Source organism: Cibotium barometz, chromosome 23 (assembly GCF_041138505.1).
Source record: "Cibotium barometz isolate CiBa-2024 chromosome 23, ASM4113850v1, whole genome shotgun sequence".
Classification (NCBI taxonomy): Eukaryota; Viridiplantae; Streptophyta; class Polypodiopsida; order Cyatheales; family Cibotiaceae; genus Cibotium; species Cibotium barometz.
The window spans coordinates 21,039,870-21,066,152 of record NC_141068.1 but is presented as its reverse complement, the minus strand read 5'-3'; the positions used below and the strand labels follow the sequence as shown (position 1 = coordinate 21,066,152).

The following is a 26,283-nucleotide window of genomic DNA, read 5'->3' as shown; positions in this document are numbered from 1 at the left end:
GGACACTGACCTTGGTAGTGACTATACTCCCCACAGCGGTAGCATAAGATGGGACGGTTACAAGGAGCAGTGGCTGAGGAGGCCGGTTTTCTGCTGTGGTGATCGCGAGGGTGGCAGGGAAAGGAGATGGTGGGGTGGGCATGAGGGGTGGAAGGTAAGGGTTAGTGGGTGAGGGGGTGGGGGTGTATGCAGAAGGGGCTGGCTGGTAGATAGGTGCGGTTGCGGGGGTGAAAGATGTGAAATGACCGGTGGGGGCAGCTGGTGGAGGAAACTGTTGTTGGTGATGCAATTGGTGGAAGCCCTTCAAGTAGTAACAATCCTTGTCCTCATGACCGCCTTTCTCATAGAATGAACAGTACTTTCTCCGTGGGCACTCTTAGGGGGAGTGCCTTGAGGCTTAGCAAATGGTGCACCTCACTGTCTTCTTTGCTTCTTGTTGGCCTTTGAGTTCTTCTATCTCCTTCTTGAGGTGGGCCAAGGTGCTGTCTTCACTTTGTGCCTTGTGAGGCTTGAGTGCCTCCAACTCCCGTTTGAGTATGGCCATGGGGTCTTCTTGTGAGGACATGACCCAGGAGGATGAGGAACTGTTGTCACGCTCAAACATCAAGCGCACATTCTCTAGTTGAGAGGCCAGCTCTTGGAAATCCAGTAAGGTGGTAGGTGCAGGTCTGCTTTCTTTAATCTTTTGTTGGGTGGACCGCGGCAAGGCTTGTAGCACCCATTGCTTGACCATGAAGAAAGCAGGGTAGGTCGGCAACCGGGACACCAAGACCCTTGTTCGTGTCATCAGCTCAGACACTCTCTCCCCGGGCAAGAGTTGAAGTCTTCCCAGGTCTTGGAGAATGCGGTCTTCATACTTACCCGCGGAGGAAGGTATCCCTCAAGTTGGGCTAGTCCACAAATTTTTGCACATAGAAATGAAGCACTGCACGTGGTCATCCCTATCTTCCGAGGTGGAGCCCTTGAATGTGGGAAGCTTGATGTTAATCCGACCCAGCACCATGGATAAGGGTTCTGGAGCTGGAGGGTTGTTCCTGGGGTGACCACGATTCATTGCAGCCATGGGTAGAGGTACAGGAGCAGGAGGGCTTCTGGGGGGCACAAAGTTAACTGGCCGCTTGCGGCTGTAGCACTTGACAGAGAGGGGACTCTTGATGGGATTGATAGAACTAGAGCTCACCCCAGAACGTGTATTGGGCATGCAGAGATGATGAACTACCACAGACTCAAAATTTGGGAACTCCCGACTCACAAGAGTCCTCAACAGGATCGTCAAATTTTTAGTGTACCTGTAGTTGACTCGGTTGCTGTCATCAGCCTAGACATTTCCCAGTATGAAAGGGGTCTGGTGGACTCCAAGACGTCCAAATATTCGGAGAGAACAAGCTTTGGGAATGGGGGATTATCCTGGAATACAAAGGATCACACTCCTAAAATTTAGGAGAGTTGCTATTTTGGCCCGACTTCGATGGAAATTCTGTTCGCGTCATTATGTCTGGAATTAAGCAGATACCAAGAGTTGCCTAAGTACCTATGACAAATGGGCTACCAGTGTAAGAAAAATGGGGGAGAGACAAAGCTAAAACTGAAACTGAAATGAGAGCAAGACTAAAAAGGAAACACAAAGCTTAGACATACCTTGAGATGAGTGTAGACAAGACACAAGATAGATACTTTCATTGATGTGACACCCACAATATATAGGTGAGAAGTACAAGATAGAGTAGAGTGACTTATGGGACAATTATAGAGGTGCCACGTGGCATACACTGAGATGACCAAGACTAAAAGTACTCCTAGTGAGCACTTATTTCCAACAACCAGTTGGGATATTTTTAGAGAGAAATGTTATGGTAGAACCTATCTCTTAGATTGGGACATGTGGCAAGAAATTGGATCAAAGTGAGACAAGTGGCCTCACACTCGTCAAGAAAGTGGATCAAAGTGAAACAAGTGGCCTCACACTCGTCATTATAGCCTTCTCTTGCCATTTTAGCTCATGGGAGGCCCAAATCTATAAATTGGAGCCCTCTCTCTTCGTTTGAAGGAGGCTCTCTTGCTGCACACTAGCCTCTATCACCATTACACGTTGCCCTAATGATGGCTACTCTCTTTCCTCTCTCTTGAAGGCTGCCTATGAAGAATACTAGCTGTTGGGGACTGTTTTGGAGGCTTCCATCGCAACGAAATACTAAAGGCAAAGGTTTAATCATTTTATTATGATTTCTAGCAATTGTACTTGTACCAACCCTTGTACTTGCTGTGCCCCCTGTATCAGCCCTTGTACTTGCTGTACGTATTGTACCAACCCTTGTACTTGTTGTACCAGTCATTGTACCTGCCATTGTACATGTTGTACCGGTTGAGTGGAGGGCTGTACCTACTGTTTCAGATTCTGTAGCTGCTGTGCCAGCTCTATTGGTGCTGCCTCGACTTGTTTTGGTTGCCCATGGTGCTGCACGACTTGTTCATGGTGATGCATATGGTATATTATTTGCTTCAGCTGAGTTTTTCACATATGGTATCTTGAAGACCTGTGGTGATGGGGGAGATCAGTACCCTCACTGTTCACGGGAAGACGTGGCTTACACACATTCATGGTATTTAGGGGCTTCTTTTGATGATAGCCTATGTGTTTGGTCCAATGATGGTTGTATATGGATAATATGGCATCTCCCGTGGGGAGAGTAAGGCTCTCAAAGCTTGTACATGATATTATTCTCCTTGGGTGATAAAATACTCCAAGAGGGGAGGTCGGTCCATTCCAGCCTCTATGCGGTGTCACATGTGCAAGCTTCATTTTCAGCATTTGTGGACAATATGTTTCTCCTGCAATCATTTATGCAAAAGTTGTTTAATAGTGGAACCACATCCCTCAATAACAACTCCATGTCTCTTTAGTCCCATAGAAATCCCTCCACGATTGGTTGGCTCATTTGTGGAGTAGTTTCTTGATCCTTGATTTCTTGGACATACAAAAGTGTCACGTCTTCTTTTAGTGTCTCTATTTGATTAGGAGGATGAACCAAATGCTTGTTCTTATTTTTTTAGGGGGGTATCTTCAATCATACTAGTATTTTGTGGTGGAAGAATGCTTCATTCAATGAATTTGAAGCAATCACCTTTTCCATTTACTTTTTTGTTTTATGCAAAGTGATGATGGATATGTATTAAGGCTGTGGCCATGTTTAAATGTTTTAATATGCATTGATGGTATCAACAAGTGTGTTAAAGGCCCTAGTCCCCCGGGCACCGCGAGTTTCAGTTGCCTGACGTCTTGGCACACTAGAAATCACTAGGGTCCTCTCTAGGGCAGTATACCCTCAAGAGTAGGCACAAGCTAGGGAGATGGCGACCTCTTTGTCCCACTCCATTACGCACTCACACAAACTCAAGAACGGAATACAACATAGGAGTCGAGAGTGACATGCACATGCATAAGACTTAAGTCGATGAGAGTTGGAAAAGCACAAACTATGTATTGCATTGGGGATCCCCCCTCAGTACACCAAGGTCTCTCTTTATTCAACGGGCGTGGCCCCTTGGGCCATGACGAGCCAAGTGCTAAAAGTGGTCAGTGACAGATGCCGTTGGAGTAGGTGAGAGGTGGTGAGCACAAGTCGATGAGCACTGCTTCAAGCGGTGAAGTGGGTAGCCTAAGATTCCTTGGTGGTGAGCCTTTAGGGTGCCCGCATTTGAGGTTCACGAGCTTGGGGGTGCTTGATCTTGGGTTCACGAACTGGGGGTGCCTGACCAAGGGCAGTGAGGGTGGCTACAAGGTCTTGAGCATCTTCCTCCATGGAGTTTCAAACCTACTAACAAAATCTGACATTTCTTCATCCTTTCCTTGGTTCAACTTGCTCAGCTCTCTCCACAAGTCCTCTGGACTAACTGCATTTCCATACCTTTCCTTTAGCATCTGTGGCTTCATCCTCAAACCAATCCCTGGCTGCATTTTCTAACAGCAAACTCACCAGTTTCAACTTGTAAGCATCCTCATCTCTCTTGTTCCTCAAAGCTACCAACTCAACTCTCCTCAGGAACAAAGTGACATCCTCTCTCTTTGTAGCAGCTCTCTATACCTAATGAAATAAATGAATGAAAATGGAAAGAATAACTAAAGAGACACGCACGTACCCAAATACTCAAATCCGCACCAAGCCAAGAGATCCTTTTTCCATCGCAAAAAGGCGGTTTTTATACAACTGTAGGACACTTTTACACTCATTTGCATATGGGATAAACCCAAATCTTCCCTCTCCTCTCATTACAACGAATGTTACAACTCATAAAAGTGGGCGTTTGGCCCTGTTACAGGTATCCCGGGTCATAAGACTTCACCGTCCCGATCAAAAAACATAAAAACAAGTGCATAGTTGACGTGATCCCAAGGAGCACATCCATGGAAGAGGAGGATGATTGTTGGGCGACCATAGTTGCCAAGGAGCACCTTCATGGAAGAGGAGGATGATTGTTGGGCCACCTTAGTTGCTACAGATATTAATGAGTCATTGGGTAGAATGGTAATGCATGAGGGAAAAAAAATCGCACCGAGAGAAAGAAAGAAAGAAAGAAAGATATATTAACGTCTACGAGAGGCCAAAGTCGGCCTATGAGACAAAAAATAATACAACTGTGTTCTTCCGGTCATCGGAAGAAAAGAAAGAAAAGTGTGCATGTGTCTGGATACAACTGTGAATTGTCATGGATCGGTGGAGCCCATATACAAACAATATAAGGGGGGGTGGGGATGTGGATGTGGATGGAGTGCTAAGGCAAGATGCATCTCTATATGCTGAAGGGGTAGTACAAGCATGCTATGCAGATCTATGTCTAACTCCATCCAGTGCCATAAGAGGGATATAAGATATCATACATCGCCGATGATGAGGGTGTGAATGGCGTGAACATGTACCCTGAGAGCAAGAGAGGAAATCCACCAAAGAAGAGAGAGAGAGAGAGAGAGAGAGAGAGAGAGAGAGAGAGAGAGAAATGAAATGATATATTAACGTCTTCAGAAGGCCAAAATGACCTATGAGACCAAAAAGGTTACAACAATTGGTGGATCTGATACAATGTCTATGTAAGAAAAGCTAAAAACAACTAAACAACTAACTAAAACTGAACCAACTATGAGGAAAAGTACGGTACTAGGAGCTCCTAATGGATAACATCTGGCAGGAAAACTCCAGCAACAAAGGTAAGCATCATACACATCACTATCCAAAGATATCTCTCATCGGTCGATGGCAGATATCCTCAATGTCCTCCATGGTGAGCTGTATTAATGTCTACTAGAGGCCGAACTCGACCTATGAGACAAATCAATGTACAACTGTCAATGTCTTCTAGATGTCTAGAGAAAAAAAAAAAAGAGAGGATAAAATGAACATGAAATAAACTATGAAAGTACTGAGCTAGTGGGGGGGTGTGATGGATGGAGCACTACTGCTAGAGGCTCAGTATGCAACCTATATGCGCAGGGTATACAAGAATGCAATGCAGATCTGTGTAGCTCCAACCAATACCATAAGATTTAAAAAGAGAAAGAAAGAGAAAATCCACCACAGGATTTAAAGAGAGAGAGAAAGAAAGAAAGATATATTAAGCAGCTACTAAAGACCCAATGGGCCTATGAGACCAAAGTGATACAATAATGTCCATGGCATATCTCATCATGGAATGGAAAATAAAACAGAAAGAAAACATAAACATAGCTATCTCACTAGGGTGATACAAAACTGTCCATGGAAACTCATCATGGAATACTAAGAACATAGAAACATGAGAGCAACATCAGCTCCGAGTAGATGGTATACCACTCTCCAAAATATCAAGCATGGGGCTAATGAGTATGGCCGAGAGGTCTCCCTCTGCTATGTCACGTGGAAAGGTAGCTCGATGGTGGTGGAGCATGTTGTGGATCTGGAGCTGAGATGAGGTGATCGTGGTCGAAAGGGGGGGGTCTCGAGGGTGTCGGGCACGCTGGAGTGTAGAGGCTCGGTCCGAGGTAACTCCTCTTGGGCAGGGTAGGTCCAGAACAGCTCGTGGAGGGTCCAGAAGATCCACTATGTCGGTGTCCTCCACCTTCTGGGTCTAGAAGAAATTGGTGATGGTTGGCTGGCGAGGGAGGGGGCGGGGTGGCTGGGGCCGAGGCTCTCTCAAGAAGGTGTCCTTGTGTCTGTGGAGCTCAAGCAAGAAGAGGCCCAGGCAACGCTGGTCCTGGAAGTCAATGATCCTGGAGAGTGGACCGAATCCCTCACGAAATAGACAGTGAAACCTCCCGCGGATCTCATAGTATACTGGGCAGCAACATATGTAATGCTCCTCCGTCTCAACCTCTGTGTGGCATAATCAGCAAATCTCTCCTCTCTGGGTCTTCGTATGAGCTTCCCAGCTCTGAAGTTGCGCTCAGCTCTACGTGTCTCCACTTTGAGGCGGTGGGATGAAACCCGTATCTGGCCAATCGCAATCCACATGGCATGGGACATGTGAACACTCAAGTAGCCCGGCTGCTGGATGAATCCATCCTCAGTGAGTGTGAGGAAGTGATCTCTGTAGAAGTGCATCAAGGGTCATGCCATGTAATCTCAGCTAGGTACACATCTAGGTGTACCAACATCATGTATCGCCGTCTGCCGCTGCTGCTAACTGCCTAGAAGAGATAAGTGCTAGGTGTGGGTATCTCTGTTTGGGGAGCTCCCATATCCTCTGCAAAAATGTCACTGACTGGAGTAGGGCTTTGGTAACCACTGGTGCGGCTCCTATCTCTGCTCTAACAATCTCATGAGGTACCGATGGTTTGCTCTGAATCATGTGTGCGATCATAGTCACCAGTGGTTTCTCTAGTACCTGCCATCCATCATAGAAATCTCTCTCTAGTCCGACCTGGTCGACAAGCGGCTCCCTCCTCGTGTGGTAGAGACTGGGTCTCCATATGGGTGAGCCATATAAGAGTGTAGGTGTGACAAATGTGTACAACCAGAGTTTGGTGCGTGGCTCCTGAAACTGAATGTAAGCACAATGTCTCTCTAGTGCCCCTAGGGCTGCATATCCACGTGCCAATCTAGCCTTTGCTACCTGCCTCATAGAGAACTGTGGTCCGCTGAATGTGACTCCTACGTACACACATGATCTAGTGTACTCCACTGATTCACCTCTAAAAGTAAACTGATGGTCGGATCTAGTCACCCAGGCCTGTGCGATATTGAAGACCATAAACTTAGTCTTCCCAAGGTTCACTGTGAGGTCCCTATCTACACAAAACAACTGCAAAGCATCCAAATGCTGTTGCAAACCCTCATGGAAGTCTGCAATAAGTACAATGTCATCGGCATATAGCAGTATGGGTATCCAAACCCCTGCCAGACTGGCCCCCTGTCCCCCCATCCTGTCAATGTACTCGGATATCTCATCAATGTAAAGTCCAAAAAGGGTGGGTGACAGCGGGCATCCCTGCTATGTCATCGGCATATAGCAGTATGGGTATCCAAACCCCTGCCAGACTGGCCCCCTGCCCCCCCATCCTGTCAATGTAGTCGGATATCTCATCAATGTAAAGTCCAAAAAGGGTGGGTGACAGTGGGCATCCCTGCTTCACCCCAAGGGCCTATGAGACCAAAAGTAATACAATGGTACCATGGATATACTGAGCCATGGAGAACTGAAAGAAAAAGTAAAATGAAAACATCTGACAATACATGTGATCACCAGATGATACTATGTAGCGTGAGATATGCTGTGATCAGCTAATGACGATACCCGCCTCGGCCAGAATCGATCTGATGGTGGAGTGAATGTCAGGCCTCTGTGATGGGAGCGTGACATGTCGGCGGAGAACCTCACGAATCTGTCTCTGTGTGGTGGAGGGACTTGATGCTCTCGGTCGGGGACGTCTAGCTCGCAGAATGGATTGAGCTCTCTCACTAAGAACTCCTCTAGGGCGTGGAGTTGGAGTGTGGGTACGAGTGGTGGGCTCTGATGTCGTAGTAGAGGAACTATTGTGGGCAGTGGATTCCGATGTGGATGTATGTACCACAAAGAAATCTGTGATGGCTCTCTGTGAGGTGTCCTGATGGAGTCGGGGCTGTCTCTCAACATGTTGCCTCAACACTACATCCTTGTGTCGTCTGAGCTCCATCAAGTACATGCCTAAGCAGCTCTGATCCTCAAACTGTATCACCCGTGTGAGTGGTTCGAATCCCTCTCGGAAGAGGCAGTGGAATCTCCCCCGTATCTCATAGTAAGCCGGGCAACTGAGCATATAGTGGGCCTCATCCTCTACTGCTCTTGTGATGGATACTGTGCATGTCCTCTCCTCATGTGGGATATCCTCAGCTCTGCTAGTCTCTACTTTGAGGTGGTGGGAGGATACCATGAGCTGGCTGATCGTGATACGCATGGCATGTGACATGTGTATGTGTATGTATCCCGGGATCTCAAAGAATCCATCCTCAGAGAGTCTCAAGAAGTGATCTTCGTAGAACTCACACTTCTTACCAATTTTTGACGGAGACACCCATGTCTGGTGTATGTGTAGCCCGAGTAGATCTAACCGGATGATCCGGTTGATCTCCTGATGTAAGGGATCAAGGTATGGGGAATCCAGGCTATAGTGAAACGGGGGGAGACGGTCCATATTTATGCCATGTGCATGAAACCACTCGACTACCTCAGGGTACCATGCATGTGTTGGTAACGGTAGTGGCCGTGTCGCTGAGGAGGAGGGCAGTCCAGCTCGTCTCAATCGCTCCCTCTCCCTCTCGCCCTAGAATTTCATAGAGGACTCTAGTGCTGGTCGTGGGAGGGAATCTCTATCAAGTGTGTATACATGCTGAATATAAGTGACCGTTTGAAAAAGGGCATCTGTAACTAGTGGGGCCACCCCAAACTCTGCATGTAGAATGTCGTGGTAGAGATGGCTTACTCTTGATCATGCGTGACCACATCATCACGTGTAGCCTCTCTATGCTTCTCTAGTGATCCTTCCTTGGGCCAAGCCCCCAAAGGGCTGCACCATACATAGCCGTTGGTCATATAAGAGTATCAAAGAGCCAGCACTTAGTGCGGGGTTCTTGGAAATGTGCTTGGAAACACTGTCTCTCCATACGGGCTAAGGAGGCGTGCCCCCTCACAAGTCAGTCAGTGGCAGCTGTGGTCATGCAAAACAAAGGGCCTATAAAAGTGACTCCTAGATACACATAGTTCTGCACAATCTCCACTTGGGCATCTCTGTATAGGAAAGAAAATCGTGAGGCGACTGCATAAGATGTGTTGAAGACCATAACCTTGGTTTTGCCCAAATTGACTGTAAGGTCTCTCCTTACAAAATCTGTCCAATGCATTTAAGTGTTTCCGTAAACCCTCGGCTGAATATGAGATCAAGACAATGTTGTCAGCATATAGCAATATGGGCACTATTGTCTGAGCCAATGGTGAACCTCTACCTCCGAAACTATCCACAAATACTGCAATCTCATCAATGTATAGGCCAAAGAGTGTAGGTGAGAGTGGGCAGCCCTGCTTAACCCCAATAGTGCCACATATATCTCCCGAGGTTCCACCGGGTGCACGTACTCGGCCGAGTACTGCCTCATATAGTGCCATCACACCCCATATTATCTCATGTGAGAACTGTAGCTCCTGCAAGCGTCCCAGACGAGATCGAGGGACGGAGTCAAAGGCTTTGCGGATATCCACAAAGCAGCAATACACATGTCTCTTTGAGGACCTCGCCTCCTCTATGATAGCCCGTAAAGTAAAGATATGGTCCAGCGTGGAGAAGTTTCTCCTGAAGCCTGCTTGGCGTGATGCTCTAATTCCCATCCTCTTTGCCATAGAGCTCATCGTGTCCTCTAGTACTGCCCCATAGATTTTGGCCATTGTGTGACCAATCATGATAGTCCTGAAGTTACCTGGGTCTGTGGGATCTCCTGCTTTGTGGATGGGGACAATGGTGTTGGTAGTCCAGGAGGGTGGGAAGCCTTCATAGAGTGCTCTGTTAAAAAGACTGACAAGAATGGGAGCCAATACGTGGTGCCCGTGGGCAAAATGTTCCACACGTAGATCCTCAGGATCTCTTGCTCTCCCATTATGCGGCTTTTTAAGAGCCCTAGTGACATTGGGGGAATCAAAGAGATAAGATGATTTAGGCCTAGGGATGTGTGACATTTGTGGTATAGGCTGGTTTGGCACATCATACAACTGTCGTGCATAGGATTCCCAAAGGCTAGGATCTGCGATAGGTGTAGGTGCTCTTTTTTCTTCCAGAATGCGTCAAGCTTCTGAGTTGTCCTCGCTCAAAAAGAGCTGGTATAACTCTTGTTCTCGTCTGGCGAGAAATGCCCGTTTCTTTCAACGAGTGGGTGTACGGAAGATGCGTTGCATCTTATGTGCTGAAATCAGCCCATGCTCCCTCTGGCGTAAGAGGCGAAGCTTGGCGGTTTTGCACTCTTCATCATACCATCCATTCTGGGGTTGGGATCCCACTGGCAAACTTGCTGTGGAGCATGTGGTGTAGGGGAAGCTGGCGTGGGCAAAGTCATGGATGATGGAGGAAAGTTGGGATGTGATGGTGGAGATAGGGAGGGATGAGTCGAGAGCTGAAATGTGGCGGGAGAGGTGGTCCTCATAGATGTGGTCAAGATCATGATGGAAATGAATCCGGGTAAAGGTGGTGACAGGGGGTGTGGGTGTGGGCGGTAAGATGGGGCATGAGATCGTGAAAGTAATGCGTGTTCAGCTAGTATGGGGGGAGAAGGGATGGTGAAGTATGAGATGTGTGGTATAAGAGCGGAAGATCCCATGAGGTAATCCACCGTACTAGTGCCTCCCCCATGCGGAAAAGATGTAAGGCTTTCCAACTGCGGCCATCTGGACAATCCATTATATATAACTAGCTCATGCATAGCCCCCATCTCCAAGAAGTGTCTACCATATGATGTTTGCATTCCCCATATCCTGGTTGGCCCTCTGGAGGCCCATCTCAGCCAAGTCAATTTATGACAACATAATGGCACCTCCCTGGAAGTCATATGTCTGCACTTGTTCCCCTTTTGTCTGTGCATTAAAGTCTCCTAATAGGAGGACCTCTCCTTGCTGCGAGAACTCTGCAATGTTTGCAAATAATGGCGCATAGGGAGTCTCCCCTTTCTCTGTCAACCTGCATGCATATTCTGATTTCTCTGGTGGGAAATAGCATACTGCAATATGCATCACTCTCAAGCCAGGCCTGGCTAATCGCATCCACATAAAACGAGCCTCCTCATCATGTCTAACCATTGTGAACAAGCATGCCACTCCTCCGGAGCTGGCTAATCGCATCCACATAAAACAAGCCTCCGCATCATGTCTAACCATTGTGAACAAGCATGCCACTCTCCCCCCATCACCCCCCCCCCCCCCCCCCCCCCGCCCCCCGGTGTGGTGCGTGTTTGTCCTCTGAAAGCTGATTTCCATGTATAACCCTCCACTTTGGGTAGCCTTCTCTCACGACTTTGATGCGTTTCTGTGTAGAAGATAATATCCCTATTTGTGTAAGTCTCTGTGAAGCCGCCCGTGTCTGACCATGGAGTTCCATTGCAATTCCATACTCCCATCCTCAATGCATCTATGGTCTCATAGGCTCCACACCATCATGTGGGGCGTTTATTTGTGATGATGACTCGGTTATCACGATAAATGGCCCATTTTCCTGCCTTGCGGGCTTCCATAACTTGAACCATCCTGGCTTTCTTATGTTCCACCTGTAGAGGGGTGAGGTTATCTCCAAGGTATATTTTGGTGGTTTGGAGGGTGGCCCTCTTTATCAAGAAAGCCAAACAAGACTCCGTATCTTTGAACTTGAGGAGGAGAGGCCTCTTCCTCCTCAACTCCTTCCCGGCTTGCCAAGTATCTACAAAAGGGGTGGTAGTGAGGTCCATCTGTCTACATAACGTCTCACCGTCCTCTTTTGGTGAGTTGCCTGCTTGCAAGCTTGTTACTCGCACATGTAGAGCCCTAGATTGGCTACGCTTCCCTTACTCAAGCATGGCCGTCATGATGGATGTGGCATTCGGGGTGTGGACTGTTTTTTGCTTTTTCACAACCTCAACCCATTTGGAGGATTCTCCAACCTCTTGTTTGGTTGCTTCCGTGTCCTTTCGGAGGCTTGCATGCTCCTCCCGGAATCTTGATTTGGCCTCTTGAATATCTGTTGTGATTGCCTTCTTAGCCTTCTCTAGTTCCGCCTCAAGTTTGGCATTGGCGTCTCGCAACTGGGCAAACTGTAGAGCAAGGGCTTCTTGTGTCGCTATTTCTCCTTCCTCTTTGCCATGCTTGTGCATCTCTTCCTTGCATAATTCCATACATTTCTCCATGCATGCAGCCAGGCATGCGTCTTTCTAGGCTTCCATCTCTTGTCGCATCTCAGCTTGCAGCTGTTTGTACATTTCCTCTTTGCCTTGAATCTCAGTCCTGACAGCATGAATCTCCGTTTGATGCTGGTTCAATGTCCTGTCTATCAGTTTCTTTTGGTCTGAAAGGGCCTTTTGAGCGTGTTCTTCGATCTTGTTCACTCTGTCTTCAAGAGGGAGCACCATTGTCACAGTCACCCAACCCAAGCGGTGGTCAAGGACACGGGAGAAGACGGGAGCCGGCCCGATGCGCGATGGGGTAAGGGCGGGAGTGGCTTTTGGTTGAGGGTTCAACCATTGGTTCGAGGTACGCCAGGTTTGACCATTCGTCCGAGGTAGGCGAGGTTTGACCATTGGTCCGGGTACGCCAGGTTCGACCATTGCGCACAGAGGGCGAAGGGTGGGAGCAGAAGGGCGGCGGACCATTGGTTCGGGGTAGGACATGTTCAAGCATTGCGCACAGGCGGCGAAGGGCGGGAGCAGGGTGGCGGTGGTTACTACGCACAGGCGGCGAAGGGCGAATGGCGGGAGTAGGCGGCGGCGGGTACTGCGCATAGAGAGAGAAAGAAAGAAAGAAAGATATATTAACGTCTACGAGAGGCCAAAGTCGGCCTATGAGACAAAAAATAATACAACTGTGTTCTTCCGGTCATCGGAAGAAAAGAAACAAAAGAAAAAGTGTGCATGTGTCTGGATACAACTCTGAATCATCATGGATCGGTGGAGCCCATATACAAACAATATAAGGGGGGTGGGGATGTGGATGGAGTGCTAAGGCAAGATGCATCTCTATATGCTGAAGGGGTAGTACAAGCATGCTATGCAGATCTATGTCTAACTCCATCCAGTGCCATAAGAGGGATATAAGATATCATACATCGCCGATGCTGAGGCTGTGAATGGCATGAACATGTACCCTGAGTCTGAATGAAAGCAAGCTAGCCTCTCCTGTGTCTCCATCTGGTGTCTCATTGGGCTAGCTGCTATCTCTCGGTGACGGAGTCAGGGTGCTCTATGTCCAGTCTGTCTAGGTCTCCTCCTGGCTCTCAATTCCTCTGCTCTCTGTGCGGTCACCCCACGTGGTACATCAGCTGGCACAGGCATAGCTCTCTGGAAGAAATCTGTGAGCTGGGACTGAGAGAGAGAGAGAGAGAGAGAGAGAGAGAGAGAGAGAGAGAGGAGTGAGAATCAACCACATGATTTAAGAGAAGAAATCCACCATAGAATATAAAAAGAGGAGAGAAAATCCACCACAAGATTTGGAGAGAGAGGGAGACAAGGACAGAGAAAGAAATCACACCATGAAATGGAGAGTTTACCATAGGATAGAGAGGGAGAGAGAGGAAGAGAGTGATACCATTCATGATGAGGAATTGAATAAAAGCATGCCTAGAAGGCACCCTAGAGCGAAGCTGTAGCAACATCATCCACTTCTTAGGCGGTGATGGGCAAGCCTGGTAAGATTGGATTTACAAGAAGGTGACAACTGTAGGCACTTTTATAAGAGGCATTCCTATATATGTCTGCGCCTAAGTCACAATAGAGAAGGCAACAAAGCCAGTGCATCCAAACCAAGAAGCCCTCGCAACAGTGGTAGCAAAATGGCTCCACCTGCAACACAACCAGTGATGGAAGTGTGTACCGTAGCATGTTTAGCACTTGCCCTTGCTACCACACACTGTACCCCTGCAAAGATAGTCCCCATGACTATAAAGGACTTCATCGTTGTGACAGGCGTGGCTCCCCATCCGCTCCGGTGAAAGAAACTGATAGTCGAGGAGCTAATTGGTGGGCACTGCAAAAGGCAATGTGGTGGTGCCCTAGCTCCTTACTGTGCCACGTCAGCAGTTAGTGGAATTGCCAGCCAAGATGTGAAACCGCTACCTTTGTTGCGAATGAGCGTTGGAATCACCACCGGAGTAGATGGCATGCAACGAAATCGCCAACGTGGACATGGCCGGATGGTGGGCAGAGTACATCATGACGAGAAGCCCCAGGGAAAGGCAAGCATCCTGATGGCTGAAGTAGGTGGCAGGCGAGTAGGACAGCTAACGAAGTGATTTGTAGAGAGCTGAGTAGGAGAGGATGAGTAGGATACGCAGGAACAAACTGGTGAGGGTTGGGTGGAAGGTGTGAAGAAGGGTGCAGGGGGCCGGTGTGCTGAGAAAGCAAGGGGCACAGAAGGACCAACCAGGCAGCACTAAAACAAAAGAAAGAACCTCTGGATTGAGGAAGGGGAGCGATGGAAGCTCAACCCCGTCCCACCGGGCGTGCCAAAAGGAGCTACACCTGTAGCAACTCTCTATGCCTAATGAAATAAATGAATGAAAATGGAAAGAATAACTAAAAAGACACGCACGTACCCAAATACTCAGATGTGCACCAAGCCAAGAGATCCTTTTTCCATTGCAAAAAGGGGGTTTTTATACAACTGTAGGACACTTTTACACCCATTTGCATATGGGATAAAGTTAGACCCAAATCTTCTCTCTCCTCTCATTACAACGAATGTTACAATTCATAAATGGGTTCCAACCTGCAAATCAAAGCCTTCAACAACAGCTTTCCAATCCTCAGTGGGGGCACCAAAGCATGTGAGGATGCCGGGTTCTGGCCTCTATAACACCACCAACAAACACACACAAGAAGAAAATGTAAAGGGATCAGAATTACGGGACTCTAAAATCCCAGCTCCAAGGGCACCGATCAACTGTGCACCTATCCTCAGTCCTTCAACTGACACCTTCAGACTCCTATACACACCCCAATGTGACTCCGCTGGTTCCTCCAGTTGTCCTTCCAAGTTAGACCTGACCTCCAACACCTCTGATCTTCAAGGTATATGCCACAACTGACCTCCTTTGACAGTCTGTTGACCTGAATCCTTCCCAGCTGACAAAGAGCTGACTGTAAAATGATTCACAAGATTGACGCTGACCGCAATCCAATATGAGTCCTCCTAGATCTTTTATTATCCTCTAGCATCAGCTAACTTTAAACCTACAATCCCAGAAGCTTACTGAACACTTTGTTGACCTTTTGCTGACCTTATGTTGACAGCTGCTCAGACTTGTCGACACCTGTCAGATTGAATTTGTCTGAGACAGATCCAGTTGATTTCAGCTGCCTCAACTGAATCAGAAATTTTCACTTATGTGTCCTGTGACACTCCCTGACTCTCAGGCTACTCTATTTTCATAAACATATAACATTATAGACTCTCAACTGACTGCAGTGGACTCAAATCTGACTATACTGACTGAATTGTCTCAACAGATTTAGTTGAGTCAGACTTCCTCTCCTCTGCGTCCTCTGACACTTTTAGACCCTCAAAACACTCAAACCTCGCAAGGATCCAACACTATGGACTCTCAATTGATTACAATTGACTCACAGCTGACTCTAAATCACCATTCAGCCTACTAACCAGTCTATTTGACTACTGACAATCCCCTGACTGTCAGACCTGACTCAAAACATTTCCCTTCAACCCAGATAAACCAATCCTGGTCCTCTACACCTGATGATATTTGATGCTCAATCGACCTTATCTGACCCTGTACCTTCTCATCTGATGTTGATTGAGTTAGCCTGGACTCAACATCAACTTCCCAGACATCAGATTAACACTCATAGGTGTTCCATTTCCATGAACTCGATCAACGCAACACATTCACCACAACTAAAACATCAAATCAAAAAACCTTGCATTCGTTCATAACAGAGTCAATCCAAACTCTCTGACTTCTTCAAATAGATAAAAAACACATCATTGTCTCAACATCCATGAGACATGGGCTCAAACTTACGAGAAGAAAACACCAAAAACCTTGGGAGCCTCCACAAGTAGACCCCAACAACAACACTTCATTAAACCATCTTCACACCCACGACTTCTAAACTTACTGAATCCAATGCCACAAACATCGTGTTTTTCTCAAGCACATACAAACCGGCCTTCATCTGATAGACAATAGCTACAGTTGAGCAAGTATTAGACTGAGCCAAGTCTCTAACAGAGATGCCACACAGAGATCCTAGGGCAACCACATTCTAATTGATTCTTTGGTCCTAACCACATCCTTTTCTCTGACTCAAACAAATCTATTGACATTGTACCGATCTTCTCTTTGCCAACTTTTTATATGTAAAACCTTCAGCTTGTAGGCAACCTCTCCTCTGAGTCCTTCTGCTCACTCCTAAAAACTTCTAAAACTCTCCCCCCTTGGCTGCACAGGTAGCCAAGGGCCTAAGCTTGCTCCTCCTATCTCCACGCTGCTCTCCTTTTTTAGATCCCCTTGTTCTCTTTTTATCACCTTCCCTGTGGCTTCGAGCGGCGATTTTCCTAGCGGTGCTACGAATTTGGCTCACTACCTTGGGCATGCAATTCTCTTTCATTGCCACCTTTGCAGTTGCTTTAACAAGCCTTTGACCAAATCATGGCTTCCATTATCTAAAGTTTCACATGGCCATAATAATGAGGCTCTAAACAAACTCACCATGAGTGTGTATACTCAAATGCTATGGCCTCACATATAAGGCAATCACATCGGGCAACATAGCCACATCAACGCTCGTCAAGGCACGTGTAGGAGTATTTAGTTGATGGACTATTGGCATTTTCTTATGTACTTCATCCACTATTTCAACTTCATTCTTTGGCCTATTCCAATGCATCATCCAAAATCTCCAGCAGGTGTTCATCAACTTGTGACTCCTCATGCAAGGATTGCTCTAGATTGACTTGCTCACGAAATCCACGACTTGTCCAAGTCACACCATTAGAAACTCTCATGGCTTCTCTTCCTCTGGGCTTGCTTAGGTCCCATTTGCATGCATCACAAAAATTCTCCTCACAACGTCTTGCTGGGCCTTCTCCCGGGCTTGCAATGGCTAGGTTCAGCAGTTGATCTATGATTTTCTGTGGGTGGGCAGCAATTGGAGGCTTGCCTGGGCCAAGGTGGCATGGAGAGTGATCTTACAGTCCCGCCACAGAAGGGGGCCTAGGCATCATCGACCCTGCCATGCAGAGCGGTGCCCTGTTGGGCAAGTTGATTGTTAGAGGACTTCTCCCACGCGGCGAGCCTTGGAAGGATTTCCTCTTGGCCAGGATTGCAGCCCGTACTCCGAGCTTGGGGACCCTTGGCCGTAGAGCACTAGATGGATCTTCATGGAGATGCGGGCCTGTGGCTTTAGCCCAGCTTTTGAGGACAAATTTGCTGCCAACCTACTACGAGCTTGGGATTACCTTAGGCCAACCCTCCAATACTCGGTTCCGGTAGCCTTTGCAGGGAGCGTCTTTGGCAACCCGTGATCTGGAACCCCCTGATATGTTTACCAGGTGGCTACATGATAGGGGCTCGGCCTCATGTGTCTTGGGGAGCGTTGAGCACAGGACCTGCTCGATCCCTTGGAGATTGGCTTTCATTCAGACAGCTTCCCCTAGAGGCTTAGGAGAGAGGCCTGCATGATTGGGATTGAGGGCAGAGACAGACTCAACTTCGACATTGACTTTGCTATTCCTCTAGAGTGGCTGGGCCCTATCCCTAATCCTACTCCCCCGCAGTGCTGGGAGTGTTTACCAAGCATGATATTCTCCTGGTAGTCCATGGTGCGGATGAGTGCTGCACCTTGCTCACTTTTTAGATTGGACCTCATGGCAGATTAGAGAGATCAGATCCCCCCTTGGATGACTTTAGTGGATGCACGTTATAGAGGGTGAGGGTGATCGGATTTCATGCACATGAGTGGCACATTGACCCCCCTTCGACCAAGGTGGCCAAGGAGAGACTTTGGCATTTATGCAATCTGGGAGAGTCGGCCCATCACGCGCCTTCACAATGGGATTTGGGGGAGTGGACTTGCCGTGATCTTGCAGATAGGGAGGAGACTTTGGGTACCCCGTTTTTTGCATATAGTGCACGGCTAGGCTGCAAGATCTAGATGCTCGAGGTAGAGGGCACTCCGGCAGCAGCAAGACACTGGCAATCTCAAGGTCTCTCACCACTCTTAGATTTTTGCAAGAGGCTCTAGGACAGTTTTTGACCTCATAAGATCATCCTCTTTTTGTGGTTGCTGGCACGTAGGAGTTTGGCAGTTGGCACATGGTTGGCCATTTCCGATCGACCAGCAGCATGTCTGAGGTGTGGCAACTCCTAGGAGTCTCAGCGACATTGTCTCTGGGGTTGCCCGAAGCATAGTGGTTATGAGGCGCGCCTCTAATGGTTAGAGGCATTCGAGGTGTACGACTGCTTGATCGAGGTGTCCACTTTTTTTTTTGTTTTTTTGCTGGTTTGAGTCTTTAGACGAGGGCTTTAAGGGCCCAAGGCAGCCCCTCTCACACAGTGCACACTATCTCTCTCTCTCCCTCATTCTCTCCCTCCCTACCTCCCTTAAGCCTTTCTCAAGACCCAAAGTTCAAAGGTCAAACTTCAAACACACTAGGATGATGATGTTTTTTATACCCACTTTTGAGCTCTCTCTATACTCTACCGGTTCATTTCAGCTCATTTCATTTTACTTTGTACCCTTGAATCTTGATGATGTATCCAGATGATGATGATGGACTATTTTGGTCTCATAGGTCATTTTGGCCTTTTGCAAATGTTTAATATAGCTTTCTTTCTTTCACATACACACACACACTCTCTAGCAGACGCCCGATTGGCAGGGAGTCCACACAGACAGATTACTGACTTCTTTAGAGAGACTACCCGGGAGGACACACAGTCGACAGCCCAACAGTGGGCACCCCGTGGGACTCTAGTTGAGAGAGCTATCCAGTTGGGCAGATCCAGACGCTCGAGGGTTCGCGGATCCTTACATCAGAGACGGTGCGTACACCGGAGGATTCAGAGCATCATTGCAAGGCATCGGGCTCGTCCGACCAGGCATCTCACTATGGCAGATATCCAGGCCATTCGGCAGAGACCCATGCTAAAGCTCCTAGGATGATTACCACTCCAGCCATATACCGTTGTACTCATTGTCACTTTTGTACTCCCCCATATTCATGTATCCATGTACTCGTGTACCCCATTTTGACTAGTAGCATTAGCTTCCCACTCTCCCTAGTTGCTGCTTCCGGATGCTCCCTATTGATGTATTGTAAGGCTAGATACTTACCTTTAGTCCTTTCTTTTCTTTTCCAAATAGTGTATCAGATGTCAGGCCTCTCTGATTACAAAACTCTTTGTGCCGCTGTAACCCTATCCGAGAGAGATACTACATTGTCTGCATAAAGCATTAAAGCTACATATAGATCTGCCAAAGATGATCAACTGCCCCCCCCACCCCCCCCACCCTTCCCCCCCCCCTTCTGTCCACAAAATCTGCTAGCTCATCAATGTATAATCCAAACGGGGTGTGAGATAATGCACATCCTTGCTTAACACCAATAGTGCTAGCAAGCTCCTCTGATAATCCGCCCGGGCATCACACATGACCAACAACTCTCTTATACAAAGCAATAATCCCCCATATCATCTCTGATGGTACCCCAAGTGTCTGCAATCTCTGCATAAGTCTGTCGCGAGGCACCATGTCAAATGCCTTGCGGATGTCCACAAAGGAGCAATATAATCTATGTCTCTGTGCCTTCACCTCCTCTATGAGGCTCCTGAGTGTGAAGATATGATCAAGAGTGGAGTGGTTTCGGCGGAAACCAGCTTGCCCAGTAGCCCTGAATCCAGAGATCTCTGCCAATTTACTGAGCTCATGCTCAATGACCGACCCATAAAGTTTGGCCAATGTGTGGCCTACCATCACAGTCCTGTAGTTACCCGGATCCATAGAGTCGCCAACCTTATGGATGGGGGCAATAGTGTGTAAAGTCCATGTGGGTGGGAACCTCTCTACGATAGCCGTGTAAAAGAGATGTGCTATAAATGGCGCCACCGTGTCAACTGCATATGAAAAATGCTCACCTCTAAGCCTATGTGGTCCTCCGTGCGTCTGTGCCGGAGCGGGCGTATAGCACTCTCCACCATATCTGCTGTAAAGAAAGTAGAGTGAGTGGGCCGAGGGTCTGAAGGATAGGGTATAGGCGGCTGATCTGGCACATCATGTAGTGACTGAGCATACGTATGTGAGATCTCGGGGTCAGGGATAGGGGTGTGTGAATGGTGTTCCCATAGCCTCCGCCAAGCCTCATCTGAATCTTTGCTCAAAAATAAGTGGTACATGTCCCAGTGTTTGGTTTCCTCGAACATGCGATTGGTTAAGTCTCTGTGCCTTGCGGCCCAAGATTTCACACCTCTCTACCTCCCGTCTGAGACATGAACGAGTAGCCTGACACTCGTCATCGTACCAACTATTTTGGGGCATCTTTCCAATGTTACTCTTGGCGGTACTCCTACAGGAATGTGGGAAGCTCAATAGGGCGGATGTATGTAATAAATCTGTAAGCTGTGTAATAAGAGTGTCAAGAGGTGAGTGTGGGTCTAGATGAAGAAGGCCTTGGTAGATAGAAGTACTATATAGATGATCACAATCATGTGTGAAATATATAGTAGGGCGAAGTGATGTACTAGTAGTAGGTAAAGTGGTAGAAATATATATATACATTGTTGTCTATATTTCATTCCGTGAATTTGTTTTTTTTCCGTTTCCTTTCTGTGATCATCAGAATGCTGCCATGCTCAAATTTACATAATGTAATTCTTCTTGCAGCCTTCACAAAAGTACCCTGCTGTGTTTCCGAGTGGATCATTGTTTGACATGTAAGTATTATCTATACACAGACAAGATAATGAAATATGACTGGAAAGTTCTAGATTGTTTATAAGATTGTCTTTGTAATGCTTGGATGTAACGGGCTGATTTCAGGTTTTCCTATGCTTTACCTTGTATATGTATATCCGCATTTGCAGTCGCAGGACTTCTATCAAGCTTTTGGCTACCGGTATTTTGTTTTGTTTTTGAAGAAAAAACGAGACTTCTATTAAGTACAAATAGATCTATACAAAATCACATCCATCAGCTGGAAGAGTCATGATCCCATACTGCGGGGTGTGTGCAGCCAATCTGGAAAACTGTGATGCCATGAAAGTCCAGAGGGATGAGTAGAAGTCTCCATGGTATAAATCCCTCATATATGCAATGCACCTAGCTTTCATGTATGTAGAAGGTCCCTGTATACGAGCTCAAATGATCATAACAGTATGTAATATCTGCCCAAATTATGCACATGGATCAAATATAATAGGTTTGTGTGCAGTGCATAGGTTTTAGGCATCTGGCCCTCCAAATTTGCTAAGCTATCATACTGACAATTATCTCCCACTGAGTGCCAAGTTTGTATCTAGGCTTTGGTGCCGGTGACTCCTGGGGGGGAGAGAAGTATAGAGAAGAAGAAGCTACATTAGTAGGGCTTCAGTGTTAGTGGTGTCAGGTGTAGGCGGAATTTGGAGGCGAGAGGTCTATAAAGGGGATACCTGCGTTACGCAGAGACACACTCGTTTATACCACCTTACATTGACAGAGATTCCAGATGGAAACAAGGATGGCATGAAGACCAACCCCACTTATGCAGAGCCTCTTGAAACCCTTGAACCACCCTCACAATACTAAGTCCTTATCTCATAGAAGGCAAGACCATGTACCTAGTCTGCCAGGTTGCAGTACAAGTAGGAGGAGCTAGAATCCCATGAATGCTCTGCAGTGTTTCATTACAATGGATTCATTAGAATGGACCTCACCAAATGGCTTAGTGGCTTCACATGGAAAATAGGATTCGTGCCCATTTGGCACGGCTTTGCCCCAAGATAGATAGTGATTACTCCCCATCCAAACCCATGCCCTAGACTCTTCGTGTTGAGGGCAGTTCTGACAGTTCTGCATCCCACTGCTCTTAGTCAAGCAGATTTTCTCATGGAACACTCAGGGTTTGGGAGGACTGCAATGCTTGCAGCAGTGCGGGATTCTCAGAGAGGAGCTTCACAGAGTTGTAGCTGGCAGGCCCATTGAGATTCTCTTCCTTTAGAAGCATCATCTTTTCGAGGGTCGTACCCGACGTTGCGGGAAGATTCTTTAGGGCAAGACTCACACCTTTTGGTCCCTTTGGAACCGAGGGTAGGATATGCATTTCTGTCAGTGAGCAACTCTTCCCTGTAGTGGTCAAGTCAGGCGCCATTGTCATTGGGAGAGCTTAGTGGGTGATCATCAGGATTAAAGAGGACAGAGTGGGCTTTCTAAACATATATGCACCCAGCGCAACAACAAGCAGAGCCACATTTTAGAGTACGGTTCATCGGTCCCTTCCCTAAGCAGATTTTTGGTGCATGGGTGGTGTTTAGGAATATTTTAAGATGATCAATTTTGAGTGTCAACAAATATTATTTGATTTTGTGACAATAAGCGCCATTAATTTATTATGGGTACCCTCCATATTTATTGATGATGTATATATATATCGTTTGGGACATGTGAAAGTTCCCTTGTGTGCATATTTGATTTTACAAGATATGTACACATTTTTATGGTTTTAGGTTCATATTTATTTTTGAAGTAGATTAGCTTGCACGTTTAATAAAGCAAACTATTTTTAAAGAAGTTAACATATTTGTAAAAGGACACTATTTTGAGCCCCATAAGTTATTTCAAGCAATGTATTTAAATACACCAAGATTTGGGAGAGTTTTGCTTTTCACATTGGCTCAGCTGGAGGAACTTTGGACACAAGCCTTGGAGAGATCAACAATTTATTATAGAAGGCCGCACGGGAAACGATTTATTATAGAAGGCTGCACGGAGTAGATTGGTTGGCTTTCAAAACCAAGAGAGAAGCATCCGTTGGAGCCTAGCCTCCTTGCAGTGGCTTCAGGAGAGAATCCTCGACAGCTCTATACTACACCATGCTCGAGTGTCCTTTATGACCCAAGCGTGTGAGAGAGACACCAGAGATTTCTTTGAGATTTCAGGCCCACACAGCCAGAGAGATGGTATTCGTTGGTTATGAGGCTAGGAGGATGGATCCATAAATGTAGACTCCCCACTCCCTCCCCCCCCTCCCCCCCCCCAAGGTGCGAGACATTGCCACGATTTTTTCCGTTCTCTTCTCACAAGTGTCCCCTATTCTCTCAGCTTCTTGACGCGCGTGGGCTGGTCTAGCGGCACATGAGAGGTGGTTCATCCCGCTCGCCGGACTTTCTTGTTGAAACCCTTTACTAGCTTGCGGAGGGTTTGACGACACTCCCTAGGGGAAAACGCCTAGGAGAAGATGAGCTTCCATTAATTCGGCATTGGGATCTCATGGAAGGCGGCTTCAAAGTTGCCTTCAATGTGATTATGACCATGGGCTCCATACCGGAGAGATTGTCAAAGGGATTGATCCATTGGATTCCCATGGAGGGTGGTGATAGATTGGAGATTCGGTAGTGGAGGCCCATCACCCTCCTAGGGACTGCCGACAAAATTCTAGCCAAAGCCATCAGTTGCTGCTGACTCCAGCCTTTCCTCCTCGATGTGATTTATGGCACGTAGACGGATTTCGTCGAGGATATCGGAGCATTTTGGACATCATCTTCACTTTTTGGGAGGCGACCCCTTCGCCAACCAAGTTGAGGCACCATAATCTTATTGTTCTTCTTCTAGATTTTGAGAAAGCATATGACAAGATAGACTGGGGCTTTGGGGAGGGACGATGTGCCGGATGGGACCCCTGGAGGAGTGCGTCTGAGGTGTTTTTGGACACCGTTCCATGTTTATACCACAGGCATATATGGTATGTGAAACCATGGATCTTCCCCAGTGATTCTACAATTGGACTACACCTACCTAGTCCAACCGAGTTATGGCAGCACTTATCTTGCCAACTCACCTACTTAGCGTGTTCACATTATGGACCATTTGTACATGGTACTCTAGTACTTGCGTTGGTTTTCACTTATCTTTTGTAGATCTCTTTTGAGAGCAACACGGAGAAGAAGATTTCAACCTTCCATCTTTGTGTGTGAGTTATCCATTGTTGTGTGAGTGTGTGAGTGTATGTGTGCGCGTGCATATGCTCCTCAAACAACCACCCTACCATCTATCTGTTTTGTGCATTGTCCAAAGTGCATTAGCATGATCTACGATCCAAGGAGGAGCAACCGGTTTGATATAGACCCTTTTAGTTGTTAGTTCATGGTTTGCCACTGAAAGAAAGACTGTTCCTTTGGAGATGAGTTGTGGGAGTTCTGCTTGTCAGTGTATTCTTGGAAAAGAGGCACATCGTTGTGGCAAGAGGTCACCGTTGCATAGATAGTGCCCCTAGTATTGTGGTTTCTCTCGTGTCCTCTTGTATACACTATCAAGGTATCTTTGCACGTGATTCTTGCGAGGACAATTTGGATTTCACAATAGTATACTACCTTTGCGGTATTCTTTGCGTGGACTACTTTTTCGGCACTGTGGATAATATGGCAAAATAGAAATTAGATATATTATGGACACATTTCTCTTTATCAATACGCCTCCTTCCGTCGCTTGTTTGAGATAGTCTCTACATGACTATTGAAACTTACAATAAATAGACGATCAACAATACATGGCCTTCTTTGATTGCTTCTAGGCGGTCACATCCCTTGTTATGGCTCACCCTAACTCCCCTTGAAACACATCCAACAAGAGATTACCTAGTGAACCGCAACTATTATGATGATCTTTCCAATGGTTGAGCTTGTAACCCCTTGGGTCTCCAAGCTCTACAACTCCTTGAGAAGCAATTCCACCGCATCTTCCGCCACGAGTGTTGTCACACCGCCGCATTGCACTACGGGTACTTTTCCTTCCTCTCACCTCACTTCACTCCACACACTCACTAGCATGCATTAGGGAGAGATTAGCAAGAGGATTAGCAAGAGCAAGACTATTGCATAATGGGAGAGTATATTGTATTATGAGAAAGATTCACTTATATACATGGCGATAAGTATTCACACTCACTCAAACTGTGGCCGGCTGGGCACTTTAGGCTCATAAGAGGCCTAATGCTATTACAATGACTACTTTCATAATATATCCATGAAGTACATCACTTAGGACTTCATCCTAACTTACTACCACATGCTCTTGAAACGAGAATCGCCATAAATACTTTGTCACACCATTATGGGCATTCATCTAAGTTGTAGATTTGGACACCATTGCTTCATAACTTGAATGTATGACCTTTTGGTGTATCTACCTTGACTCCTTGATGTAAGATAATGGTGGTAGCTCTTGTTAACCGGAGGAATGGGTTAACATTCCCCCTTGCCTGATGACGATCGCGTCCTCGTGATTGCGTTGAAGACTTTTGTGTGGGGAAAATTGATAAGCTTATAGATGGCTTTGATGTTGAGTGACCTTGAATGGTCTTTGGTCTTTTAGAGAGGGAATGAGAATGGCTAGTTAGTAAATGAAAAGGTTAGTGGTTTTTTAGAAACTCCTAACGGGTTTCTGGGGGGAGGGGGGGGGGAGAGGGTGGGGGTTGTTTGCGAGTGATTGCATTTTTATATTTGTGTGAGTATGTTTTTTTTTTTGGGGGAGTTTTTTGCTCACTTTGTTTTTCGCAATAAGCAAGGCTACATGTGATTGTGTTAGTGGGGACGCTAAGAGATGTCAATAATGGGAGAGAAGAGAGGAGAGGATCCGAAGGAACGTAGACATAATCATTAGAACGAGATGGTGATTTTCAGTTCCTCATTTGATTTATTGAAGTGACATTCATCATTTGAAGAAATTGGCCTTTGATGATGTCTCTTTGTGTGGCAAGATTCTTGTTAAATGTTATTGAGTAGGACTTATTCCTGCATGCTTCTTTCCATGTGCTTTTTATGTTTTTATGTATATTTAAGTGCTCTTATGAAGCAGATATACATGAAGTGTAATAAGTGAGTCACATAGACTCTTATTGAACTTATTCCTGCAT

At 46.7% G+C, this 26,283-nt stretch overlaps 1 protein-coding gene across 3 annotated transcripts in view; it reads left to right on the top strand.

Annotated features, from left to right (window-relative positions):
- LOC147625730 (protein ZINC INDUCED FACILITATOR-LIKE 1-like) overlaps positions 1-26,283 on the top strand; it is a 178,051-nt gene that overhangs the window by 45,237 nt on the left and 106,531 nt on the right. For all 3 annotated transcript variants that reach the window (XM_086817263.1, XM_086817262.1, XM_086817261.1), the window contains exons 8-9: positions 21,063-21,112; positions 21,219-21,294. In XM_086817263.1, coding sequence (XP_086673389.1) covers positions 21,063-21,112; positions 21,219-21,294 — 126 coding nt within the window. The remainder of the gene's footprint in view (positions 1-21,062; positions 21,113-21,218; positions 21,295-26,283) is intronic.